This window comes from Anomaloglossus baeobatrachus, chromosome 6 (assembly GCF_048569485.1).
Source record: "Anomaloglossus baeobatrachus isolate aAnoBae1 chromosome 6, aAnoBae1.hap1, whole genome shotgun sequence".
Taxonomy (NCBI): domain Eukaryota; kingdom Metazoa; phylum Chordata; class Amphibia; order Anura; family Aromobatidae; genus Anomaloglossus; species Anomaloglossus baeobatrachus.
The window spans coordinates 529,699,020-529,711,437 of NC_134358.1; the positions used below are offsets into that span (position 1 = coordinate 529,699,020).

The following is a 12,418-nucleotide window of genomic DNA, read 5'->3' on the forward strand; positions in this document are numbered from 1 at the left end:
ACAGAATATTTTTGTTCCTCCTCTTTAATTAAACCTGAAAGTCTGCACTTCAATTGCATCTCAGCTGTTTCAGTTTAAATAAAAAATAGTGGCCTGCAGAGCTGAAATCACGAAGATTCATTTACTGTCCAAATATTTCTAGACCTGACTGTTGGTTATTATAGAGAGATTTCGCGTAAAAATAATAAAGCATTTTACGCAATAAATGACAGCCGTACAATTGGCGTAAAATGTGGAGGTAATAATAAAAACATTCTCATTATTGGTAATATTTTTTAAAAAATATTTTTTAGTATTTATTAATAAAGTGCCCCAGGTTAACGTTCAACAAACACATGGCAAAGAATATTCACACATGCACAGTGTAAGGGCTTTCAGGGGCAGAATATAGCCCATAAATGTGCTAATCAATTACACCAATTGCACCAATTGGTGCTTTTGCATAGGTGGTTTGGGGGCAAATGATGGTTAATGCTATGGTTATATAGCATATATTTGACTGCTGCATCTCTTATTTACAGGGGCAAATAAACTGCTGAGAATGCACATTTTTTGGCAGAAATTACAAGCCAATGATTCTGTTCCAATGTTCCACTATGGTGCATATCACCCGGGTAAAGGGGACTTTAGCTGCTGAGCTCCTTTAATGCAGTGCTCTTTGCAACATTGCATTCTGGGAGATTTTTTTTTTTTTACTATATATTCTCTGCTTTTAACAATCTTTTTTGTTAGAATGGTCTTTTGGCAATAAACGTATCCTTATGCACCCCCTTGGTTAGGACCAATTTTAATCTGTGTGTAAACCTAACCATAAGCAATCCATTTCTCTGCACTGCCTCCACAGGCTAAACTAAGAATTACACAATTCCATTCAAATCAATGGGCCGTTTGTGTAAGGCAGGACAGGACGGGTCCTCCAGGGAGAGACCCTATTTATAGTGGCTCTCCAATCTTGATAAAGATTGAGGATCTTAAACAGGGGACCCTTCTCTTCTATTAACTCCGAATTATCTAAGCAAATTTCTTAAAATGGGTTTCAAACCCTTTAACTACATTTCCCAGAATGCACATCATCACAGCAAGCTCTATCCAAAGAATTCTGTGTGATAAGATTCAGATTCCTAGATGTCAATAAATAGACTTTTACAAACTAATAACAAGCTAGATCCACATGCAAGGTGAAAAGTGTGGTAAGAGGCATCCACTAGGGATAAGAAGTCTTGTAAGTCAGTTAGATACGTAAGAGACCTGTAGCAGCTGGGATATTGTCATGGGTTTTAGTAACTTTGGGTTAGTTATTAAGGCCTAGAAGGTTATGGATCGGCCTTACACATGAAATTACCTTCTTTTCCTTGGGTAGGGCTAAACCCCCAGTTCTGTAATCTCTCTCGTGAACCTCCGATTTAGGGGGCTCAAATTGCACCTTTGAATTGATTTCCACTATAGAGCACTTCTGGAAAGCCTACGGGATGTAGAATGTGACACACAATCTTATATCTGACCCAGAAACAGATTTTCTATAGTCTCCTAAATCAAAAGAGATCCAGGAAATTCAACATATACAACGATGCATATAGTCCAAACCAGTGGTGTCGGGGCATATGTAATGGCATCAGTGCTCCTGTAGACTGAATGCTCCACCCAACCATGGAGAAGAAAACATCTGCCTCCTCTCTTTTGTTTCCTCAGAGTCTGAAGTCGCAGAGGGTGACACTTTCTAGAAGGTTGACCATTTTAATCAGTACGAGATCAGACTTCAATGCTTGGACTGGTTTGGCTCTCCTGACCCGAGCGTGACTACTTGATATATTTCTATACAGCCGTCACGCTCAGGTTGGGAGAGGAGCAGACAGTCCGAGCATTGCAGTCCGATCTCAGTCTGATTTATACAGTCGTCCGAATGCAACCTAAGATTAAGCTCTGCAGTAGGAAGAGGCGGCTACATGTGAGCGTCCTATTAGAGGTGGGTAGGGAAGCGTAGGGCCATGGAGATGATGTTGAATACTGGCCACCACAGATGACTTGTCACCAAGTTGGAGTTTATTTTATTCCATCAAAAAAACAATACTCAAGGGAACAACAAAATAAAATAAGAAGAAAAACTGGACACTTTTGACCTAGTGACCAGGTGGCCATTACAGAAGTAATCTACTGTATGGTTTTCCTGCTTCCCCTATTTGGTTGGAGCTAAACGACAGAAGCTACTGACCTACATGAAAACTAAGGAGATGGTTACCTGAAGTTCTGCCATGATTCTCTCTCCTTCCTCTTCCTCTTCATCTTTCACTTGAGAAGTCTTGATGGGATTGTCAGGCTTGGGGGCTTTTGGGGGTGGTGATGGAGGAGGGATGTCTTCTAAGTCCTATATTGATTTACAAAGAACATAGTAAGTTGCTTAGAACCTGGTGTAATGCTGTTGGGATGCCGAACTACATCACATGAAGAATATTTTCTAGTCACAGACGTGTAAAGTACTAGTAATGGATTTGTATGTGGCCGACAATGTTACACCACAGACTCTGTTCACCTTGCTGTCTTTCCAATCGGATGACCATGAACTGCTCAAACCACTTCCAAGGAGGTACGTGCGACGAGGAGGGGGTGGAGGAGGAGACTTGGTTAACTTATCATTGTCTTGCTCACTTTCTTGACCTCCTTCTAGAAGAGAAAACAAGTATAAGCCACAACCACAATTAATTCTGATCTTCATACTTCTACTTGACCATTAATGTGTGGTCTAACTTGGTCACTGGTTAGATGTCCACTGACTCTGCAGGTGCAAAGGTACACAGAGAAGAAAAACCTCTTGTACCTTTTCCCAGCTTCAAAAAATTTATATTTTTGACTCTAGAACAAAAATGACCCAAAAACAAACAGGCACTCAATGAGATACCTGCAGGGACGCCGACTTACCGCCCCAGCCGGGTCGCATCCTTCCCCACAACTACTGGCCGTCCACGTGTGCTGCTGTCTCCTTCCCCTCTTGGGGCATGGTCATGCAGCCTAGGTCTTCCAGGAACACGCCTGGTACACGCGCATTGGCTCTCCTTTTTCCAGGAAATGCCTCTCAGCCTATGGCTGAGAAGCACTATATATTTGAGGCACACTCCCATTGTCATGGCCTTCACAACGCCTTTAGTTAGTCAAAAAGTTTCCAGTCTGCTAGCTAGTTGTCAGGTTCCTGTTCTCCTGTCCCGTTATCCCTGTGTCCATCACCTGTACCTGCCTTCCCATACCTATCTGTCCCTGCGATGCCCACCATATCTGTCCGTACCCGACTGCCTGTCTGCTCCAGCCATCCTGACTCTACCTGCCTGCACCTTTGCCTATATCTGATTAGGTTTCCTGTCCTGGGGGTCAGGTGCCACAGTCCCGGTTACTGCCCTGGTAGTGGTACCTGGCTGCTGCCTTGTGGTAGGTGCTTAGTTAAGCCCCTCCCACTAAAGGGTAAGCCTGGCCCCCCCTGTTGTCCAGTGGCTGCACTAATCCCGTTCGTTGCGCCTACACCGGCCGTGAGCATTATAATTCTCTTATACATCCATACGTCCATTTCTATCCTTAAAATAGGGAAAGTCCCACATTAAGCACATAAGATCCTAATGATAGTAAGGACATTGTTCTTCATGGTTGGTGGATCATACCATTGACCTCTAGCTTTTCTACGCTCTCCAGTTTTGAAGTCTGGGATGGCATTTCTAGGCTGGGGATTGACTTCATTATATTGGCTTGTGCTTCTTCCAGCATCTTCTCAAATTCTTTCCCATTGTAATGGTCCAGGTTCTGTCTTTTTTCTTCAAATTTCCTCTCCGCTTCCTAGAAATAGAGACAGATGATTAATGACTGAAATAGAATAAAAATGCAAGACGCCTTTTAAGAAACCAAAAAAATCTGTAAGGCAAATAGTGAGGAGCAGTAAACGATACGGCCCAGTCCCTGCAACCAGACAAAACATCACTATGTGCAGGGGCAAAATGACCACATGAAGGGTCAAGACGAAAATCTAATTTTTGGGGATCAGGTATTCAGATACAATTATGTATGTGATTTATGGAGAAGGTTCCTAGGACAATATATATATAAGATGTTATATATTTATAAAAAAAGAATTTGGTGAAATCTCACCCTAGAAATGTATTTTTCTGAGTAACAAAAAGTAAAACATATATTAAAGGGGTTGTCCACTACTTTTACATTGATGGTCTATCCTTAGGATAAGTCATCAATGTCTTATTGGCTGGGGTCCGACACCCCGCACCCCCACCGGTCAGCTGTTCTCGGTCCCGGTGGCAGCAGACAGCCGGAAATAGTTCCAGCGCTGCTCCGTCTTATAATAGCGGCCACGGCTGGGTACTGCCCATCCACCTTCCATTCTTTTCAATAGGTGGCGGATGTGCAGTACCCGGCCACTATCGGAAGGCGGAGCAGCGCCTATCCTAAGGGTGGACCATCAATGTAAAAGTAGTGGACAACCACTTTAAGGGATGGGGGGAAAAGACATGCAAAGTCATTCATGGGCAGAGTATGGACCTTGATGTCCGGATTCCCCCCTGGTGTCTTCAGTCTATGAAGCAGTTGGGCCAGATGTTGTGAAATCAGCCTCAAAAGGACTTTACTATGCATTGGTTGGTACTTACAAAAGACCATTTATTGGGCACTACTGTGCCCTCTAATTTAGTGTTCTTGGGGCATTATGGAATGATTAAGGCAATATGTCAATATCTACCTACTGCCGTTGTCATATCTGGGATATGGACATGCCATAGGTCAAAAAAAGCATCCAAGGTGAAAATCAGCTACGTAACGAAAGTACCTCACAATATTAGGTGAAATTAGCAATGAGATGGTTTAAACTTAACCTTTAATATGATTAGATAATAAAACACATAAAACAAACATGTGCCCGTGTATAAAAATACCATCAGTTTGCAGTATAATTTAGGTGACCCATAGACCAACCAGTATACTCCTGGGTATCACCTACGTTGTATTCCCCGCTGGGTATAAAAGTAGGTAACGGCAGGGACAGGTACCAAACAGTGGTTCTATGTAGGATAGACTCAAATTACGGATATCATCAATCTCACAATAATTCTCACAAAGGAACGATTTCACCTAATTCAGCCATCAACGTCCATCCTGCCAGCGTACCGTCCACTCCGGTCAGAAGAAAATGGGTCAGGAGCGGGGCCTTGCTTCACAATAATGCACTGGCCCCCAACGAAAAAGCTCCCGCCCTTACAAGGGCAGTCCACAGCTGACCCTAAACTGTGACTGCCCCATCCAGTCCTGGTGCCTCCCAATGCGTTTCACCGCCTCTGGCTCGTCAGGGGAGATGCGTGCACCGCTCAATTCTCAAAATAAGGTCTTCAAGCATCCCTAACTGATCCCAGCTAGGTATAATAAATGACTGACTGAATGGTCAGAACCAGAGGCGGCGAAACGCGTTGGGAGGCACCAGGACTGGATGGGGGCGGTCACAGTTTAGGGTCAGCTGTGGACTGCCCTTGTAAGGGTGGGAGGTTTTTGGTTGAGGGCCAGTGCATTATTGTGAAGCAAGGCCCCGCTCCTGACCCATTTTCTTCTGACCGGAGTGGACAGTACGCTGGCAGGATGGACATTGATGGCTGAATTGGGCGAGATTGCTCCTTATTTAAATATTGTGAGATTGATGACATCCCTAATTTGAGTCTATCCTAGATAGAACCACTGTTTGGTACCTGTCCCTGCCGTTACACCTAGTATTTCCCGCTGGGTATATAAGTAGGTGATACCCAGGAGTATACTGGTTGGTCCATGGGTCACCTAAATTATACTGCAAACTGACAGTATTTTTATACACGGGCACATGTTTATATGTTTTATTACCTAATCATATTAAAGGTTCTTTTAACGACATGCCATAGGTGTCCCATCTATTTATCCTATGAACATGGCTCATCACTTGGTGTGAGGTCGCTTCACATAGGTGGCTTTCTCCATGCAAGTCTTTGATAAATCCCAAAAAGTGCAGGTATAACGCTAAAGCCTGGAGGGGTCAGTAACACTCTGGATGCCAGATATGCAGCATGCACCTACTCTACACAACCAGAGGTTCTGGTAATAACGCAGAAAAATATTGCCCTTTACCACCATGGATGCAGATTTTAGCCATTTATTTTTTAAAGAATGCTACCAGAGATACTGAAATCAGCCCCTTCACTGCCGTAGACCCCAGGGATTTTAGTATACCCATAAGCTCAATTGCTCCATTAGTTATTTATACTAAATTATACAATGAAGTCTTGACACTATTATCCCTGAGGAATAATTACCGTACCTCTATAGACACTGCTCGATTCCTGTAGCTCACATGTTGAATTTCGTCAATAAATAAGCTTTGGCCGGAGGATCCGTTCAGTTGAGTAGGTTGTGCAGTTGGCGTATGCTCCGGTGTAGCTGGAGCTGCCGCGCTTGATGACTGGTGATTTGCTGATGAATCTACTAAATGATTGCTCTGGGAATTGGAAGTAAAGGCATGGTTCACCAGAGCTGAGGAGTGTTGGGACTGGTGCATGAGGACGGGCGAGCTCTGCACATGGTGAACTTTAACTCCAGCGGACAACGGTACCACCTCTGACTTCACAGAGGTGCTCTGGGCTTCTACTGTGTGTCCTGGTTCCATCTGTGCCGACTGAAGGTAGACTTGATTCTTCTCTTCTTTGTTGTGTATCATTTCCGTTTCGGTGACTTTCTCGCTGATCGTGTATTGGTTATTTTGATTGTAGTCAACAGTCTTGGATGATCCATCAGAAACATTTCTAGTGATAAAATAAAGCAAACACTGAGAACATGAACGTTTGTTAGTTTTTGTCACATATTTAAGTTCTACGACCACTTTCCACCACTTCATCATCAACACATACTTTCATAGAGAGCAGTGCAGCAGCGCCACTGGACATGAGATCTAGCGGAAACGAAACTGAGACCATACAAATTTTGTAATAATGAACTTCATACACAGCCGATCCTTTAATAGGTGTGTTACCAAGTATCACTTCCTACTACTTTCTCATCAGCATATGCACATTTCATAGATAGCAGTGCACCAGTGCCACTGGCCATGAGATCCAGTGGAGATGAAACTCTGAGTCCTTACAAATTTTGTAAAAATGAATTTCATAAACAGCTGATACTTTTTTAATATGCAAGTACAATTCTATATAACTTATTTTCCTGAAAAATAAGTGTGTTACCAAGTATCACTTCTTACTACTTTCACATTAGCACATGCACATTTCATAGATAGCAGTGCATCTGCGCCACTGGCCACAAAGTTTACTTCAGACGAAACTCTCCATGTTTTTGTCGTATACTGAAGTTGCACCTTCATTTTTACCTTGGCACATGCTTTCATAGATAGCAGTGCAGCAGTGTCACTGGCTATGAGATCTAGTTAATACAAAATGCTCTTTAAATAAGATCTTACAACTTCGTAATACCGTCATTCACACAGCTGATCCATTTTCAATAAGAAAGCACAACTCTACATAATTGCATGTCCTAGAATATTGCTGTTACCCCTTTAAAGTGTCCTGGTTGGGTTCAAATTCCACTAGATTTCCACTACTGGCTTAAAGAGAACAAACCACCAGCATTTTCCGATTTGAAGTAAAGGCAGTGCTATAAAGGCACTAGGATGCTGATTGCAGGCATACCTGTTATAGAAAGATCCGATGCTTGGTTGATGAAATATCTTTAATCAAAGTTGCAGAAATGCACTGCACTTTGATTGCTGTGTGCAACATAGGCAGGTCTTTGTGGGTCGGGTCCTCAGCATTTATTCCTCCTCCAGCGTCCTCCTGGCTTGCTCCCTTTTCTTTAATTGAATACCGTGCCGTGCTGCCATTGGTGTTGTTGAGCGTGCGTGCGCATTGCCACAGTAATTCTGTCTTCATTAAAATGGCGCCGGAGTCCGTGTATGTGCGTATCACGATCTCTGGTGCCATTATTGAAGACACTGCGGACACTGTGCCGCTAACAACAGCAATGACGGCACAGAGCAATCTTCAAATAAAGAAAAGAGGCAAGCCAGGAGGACACCAGACCACAAAGGATCCGACTCACAAAGGCCCGCCCCGTTGCACCTGTCAATCAAAGTGCATGACTTTTCTGCAACTTTTATTGAAGATATTTCACCAACCAAGCATCTGATCCTTCCAGAACAGGTATGACTGGACTCCGCATCTTAGTGCCACTATGGCACTGCCTTTAGTTCATATCACAAAACCCTGGTGGTTGATTCTCTTTAAGGGGTACTTTGCACGCTGCGACATCGCTACTGCGATATCGTCGGGGTCAAATCGAAAGTAACGCACATCCGGCGCTGGTAACGATGTCGCAATGTGTAAAACCTAGATGCGCCGATAAACGATTGCAAAAGCGTCGAAAATCGGTGATCTGTGTAGTGTCGGTCATTTTCATAATGTCGCACCAATAGGAGATACGATGTTGTTCCTCATTCCTGCGGCAGCACACATCGCTGTGTATGAGCCGCAGGAGCGAGGAACATCTCCTACCTGCGTCCACCGGCTAAGCGGAAGGAAGGAGGTGGGCGGGATGTTTCCGTTCCGCTCATCTCCGCCCCTCCGCTTCTATTGGCCGCCTGACGTGTGACGTCGCTGTGACGCCGCATGACCCGCCCCCTTAGGAAGGAGGCGGGTCGCTGGCCAGAGCGATGTCGCAGAGCAAGTATGTGCGTGTGACGCTGCCGTAGCGATAATGTTCGCTACGGCAGCTATCACAAGATATCGCATGTGCGACGGGGGCGGGGACTATCGCGCTCGGCATCCCTAGCCGATGCTAGCGATGTCGCAACGTGCAAAGTACCCCTAAGACTTGATGCAGATTTGGTGCAGATTATGGCACAAATCCGCATGTCTATCTTCATGCCAGTAAAGTCCTTGACATTTCTGAAGTGCTGTGCGCACATTGCTTATTTTTTTACTTGCAGATTTGGTGCAGAAAAAAAAATCTGCAGCACTTCAATTGTTGGTGCGTTTTTGCCTGCGTTTTTCAGCCCTTCCACCCATTGCCTTCATTAAGAAAAACACATGGCACAAAAACACACCAAAATCGTACCAAAAATGCATGCTTTTTTGTTGCGGGTTTCTGCCAGAAGGTGTAGATTTGATGCAGAACATTTCTGCATCAAATCTGCAATGTGTGCACATTGCCTAGTACACTTTCTCATGTGTCAGGATTTATTTTTTTTAAACTGGCTCTATCGGGACGAGTTTATAATTCACACACAGGTCATATACAAGTAAAATGATACCTGTCTTGTAGCAATCCGATGAGCCATCATTGAGAAATCAAGCTTTGAAACCACAAAGTAGCCTGGAAGTGCAGTGGGGCGTGGCGATGCACCCAGAGTCTATGGACACACCCCAATGCACTTCAAGGCTACTTTGTGGTTTCAAAGCTTCATTTCTCAGTGATGACACATCGGATTATTACAAGACAGGTATCATTTTTATTGTTGTTCTTGCATCTATACACCCGCACCACTTGTTTTAGCAGTAAAACAACCTGATAGGTTCTCTTGAAGTTTTTAATATAAAAAAAATGCACCTCACCTTCTTAAGGCAGAGAGGGCATCAGTCATGTTTCGGATCCTCTTCAGTAAGCTGTCCAGTTTATGCGGCTCTTCCTTCAGAAACCTAACGGCTTCCACCTCCACCCGTAACACGGCCCTCATCTTATTCTGTAGGTATGGAAATTCCCCTAGGAATACAAAGAACATGCTGGAAGGGGGTCCACATAACGAATATTGCCCTTAATTGTTGCATTCATGTTGAAGATGTCATTATTATGACTGAATATTGCAAATTGCCTTCACTTTGCCCAAACATTTTACAAAACTTTCCTGAATAATATCTAAAATGTAAAATATCATCTGAAGGCCAGTTCCCCAATAATAAACAAATGCGGAAAAATCACTTTGAACCTTTTAATTTTTTGCTCTAAAACACACCCTGGACTGACTCGCTCTGCACCACAGGAATGATAGGTGTACTCTTTTTCTAAATCACAGTGACACGTTATGTTGTAATGAGACCACTAGGTGGTGCCATTTTATAATTTTTTGCCAAAAAATGTAACTAGTGTCTGACCACTTGGCTGAAATGTGCTGTTTGCTATTTTTTTTATTGATTTTTTCATTTTTTTTAAATTTTTTTCTGCAGCATTTTTCCTCACCTGCCTAAATCTTTTGCGCGGTGCTTTACATAATATACACACTGATGCAAGATTCATGTAGAGACTAAACAAGTGTAGAATGACCCTAAACCCGAGTGTTGTTTTTTCGTCCCTACCTTTCAGATTGGACACGGCTTCACCGATCTGACGCAGGACAAATGCTCGATCCTCTACGTCCTTCAGAGTGACTCCTCGGGTAGCGCTTGAGTCCTTCTTTATGTCTTCTACAAAACTCTCCAAGTCGCTGAAACAAAACTCATCAATTGTAACTCCAAAAAAAATCACTTTGACCAAATACACAATCTCCGGGTTAAATCGATTGCACAGGAGTAGAGAAATAGGTTTTCTTTCAAAAAAGCGCCGCAGAGTCCGCTCTGCCCCTTGCCCGCCCTCCATTGTATGTGCCATATCCCTTCATAGGAGGTCTCAAGATTTATTGATGCCCAAGTAGGAGACGTTATTGCTCCTCCAGCTCTCGGCCCCTGATGGACAACCATTCATCCGAAAGCTTAGTCACAATTTATCTGGTGCCCTAGGCAGCTGCCTGTTCTGCCAGTTCCTGTTTTTACCTTGCTCTACTTAGTTTGGTATGAATGTTCACATGACAGCACCTGGAGCTAACAATATGACCTCTTACTCAGTCATTTTAATAAAACAGCTATAATTACAGTGCCTACAAGTAGTATTCAACCCCCTGCAGATTTAGCAGGTTTACACATTCGGAATTAACTTGGCATTGTGACATTTGGACTGTAGATCAGCCTGGAAGTGTGAAATGCACTGCAGCAAAAAAGAATGTTATTTCTTTTTTTCTTTTTTTTTTAAATTGTGAAAAGTTTATTCAGAGGGTCATTTATTATTCAACCCCTCAAACCACCAGAATTCTGTTTGGTTCCCCTAAAGTATTAAGAAGTATTTCAGGCACAAAGAACAATGAGCGTCACATGTTTGGATTAATTATCTCTTTTTTCAGCCTTTTCTGACAAATTAAGACCCTCCCCAAACTTGTGAACAGCAGTCATAGTTGGTCAACATGGGAAAGACAAAGGAGCATTCCAAGGCCATCAGAGACAAGATCGTGGAGGGTCACAAGGCTGGCAAGGGGTACAAAACCCTTTCCAAGGAGTTGGCCCTACCTGTCTCCACTGTTGGGAGCATCATCCGGAAGTGGAAGGCTTATGGAACTACTGTTAGCCTTCCACGGCCTGGACAGCCTTTGAAAGTTTCCACCCGTGCCGAGGCCAGGCTTGTCCAAAGAGTCAAGGCTAACCCAAGGACAACAAGGAAGGAGCTCCCGGAAGATCTCATGGCAGTGGGGACATTGGTTTCAGTCAATACCATAAGTAACGTACTCCACCGCAATGGTCTCCGTTCCAGATGAGCACGTAAGGTACCTTTACTTTCAAAGCGTCATGTCAAGGCTCATCTACAGTTTGCTCATGATCACTTGGAGGACTCTGAGACAGACTGGTTCAAGGTTCTCTGGTCTGATGAGACCAAGATCGAGATCTTTGGTGCCAACCACACACGTGACGTTTGGAGACTGGATGGCACTGCATACGACCCCAAGAATACCATCCCTACAGTCAAGCATGGTGGTGGCAGCATCATGCTGTGGGGCTGTTTCTCAGCCAAGGGGCCTGGCCATCTGGTCCGCATCCATGGGAAGATGGATAGCACGGCCTACCTGGAGACTTTGGCCAAGAACCTCCGCTCCTCCATCAAGGATCTTAAGATGGGTCGTCATTTCATCTTCCAACAAGACAACGACCCAAAGTACACAGCCAAGAAAACCAAGGCCTGGTTCAAGAGGGAAAAAATCAAGGTGTTGCAGTGGCCTAGTCAGTCTCCTGGCCTTAACCCAATTGAAAACTTGTGGAAGGAGCTCAAGATTAAAGTCCACATGAGACACCCAAAGAACCTACATAACTTGGAGAAGATCTGCATGGAGGAGTGGGCCAAGATGACTCCAGAGACCTGTGCCGGCCTGATCAGGTCTTATAAAAGACGATTATTAGCTGGAATTGCAAACAAGGGTTATTCCACAAAATATTAAACCTAGGGGTTGAATAATAATTGACCCACACTTTTATGTTGAAAATTTATTAAAATTTAACTGAGCAACATAACTTGTTGGTTTGTAAGATTTATGCATCTGTTAATAAATCCTGCTCTTGTTTGA

At 43.7% G+C, this 12,418-nt stretch overlaps 1 protein-coding gene across 8 annotated transcripts in view; it reads right to left on the bottom strand.

The window, feature by feature from the left end:
• Positions 1 to 12,418, bottom strand: part of KIAA1217 (KIAA1217 ortholog) — a 979,280-nt gene that overhangs the window by 6,250 nt on the left and 960,612 nt on the right. For 7 of the 8 annotated variants that reach the window (XM_075315555.1, XM_075315558.1, XM_075315559.1 and 4 more), the window contains 7 exons: positions 10,353 to 10,480; positions 9,615 to 9,762; positions 6,317 to 6,797; positions 3,642 to 3,813; positions 2,528 to 2,658; positions 2,237 to 2,362; positions 1,343 to 1,462 (listed from right to left, as the gene is read on the bottom strand). In XM_075315555.1, the coding sequence (XP_075171670.1) occupies positions 1,343 to 1,462; positions 2,237 to 2,362; positions 2,528 to 2,658; positions 3,642 to 3,813; positions 6,317 to 6,797; positions 9,615 to 9,762; positions 10,353 to 10,480 (1,306 nt within the window). The remainder of the gene's footprint in view (positions 1 to 1,342; positions 1,463 to 2,236; positions 2,363 to 2,527; positions 2,659 to 3,641; positions 3,814 to 6,316; positions 6,798 to 9,614; positions 9,763 to 10,352; positions 10,481 to 12,418) is intronic. The other variant, XM_075315563.1, reaches the window with a different exon arrangement.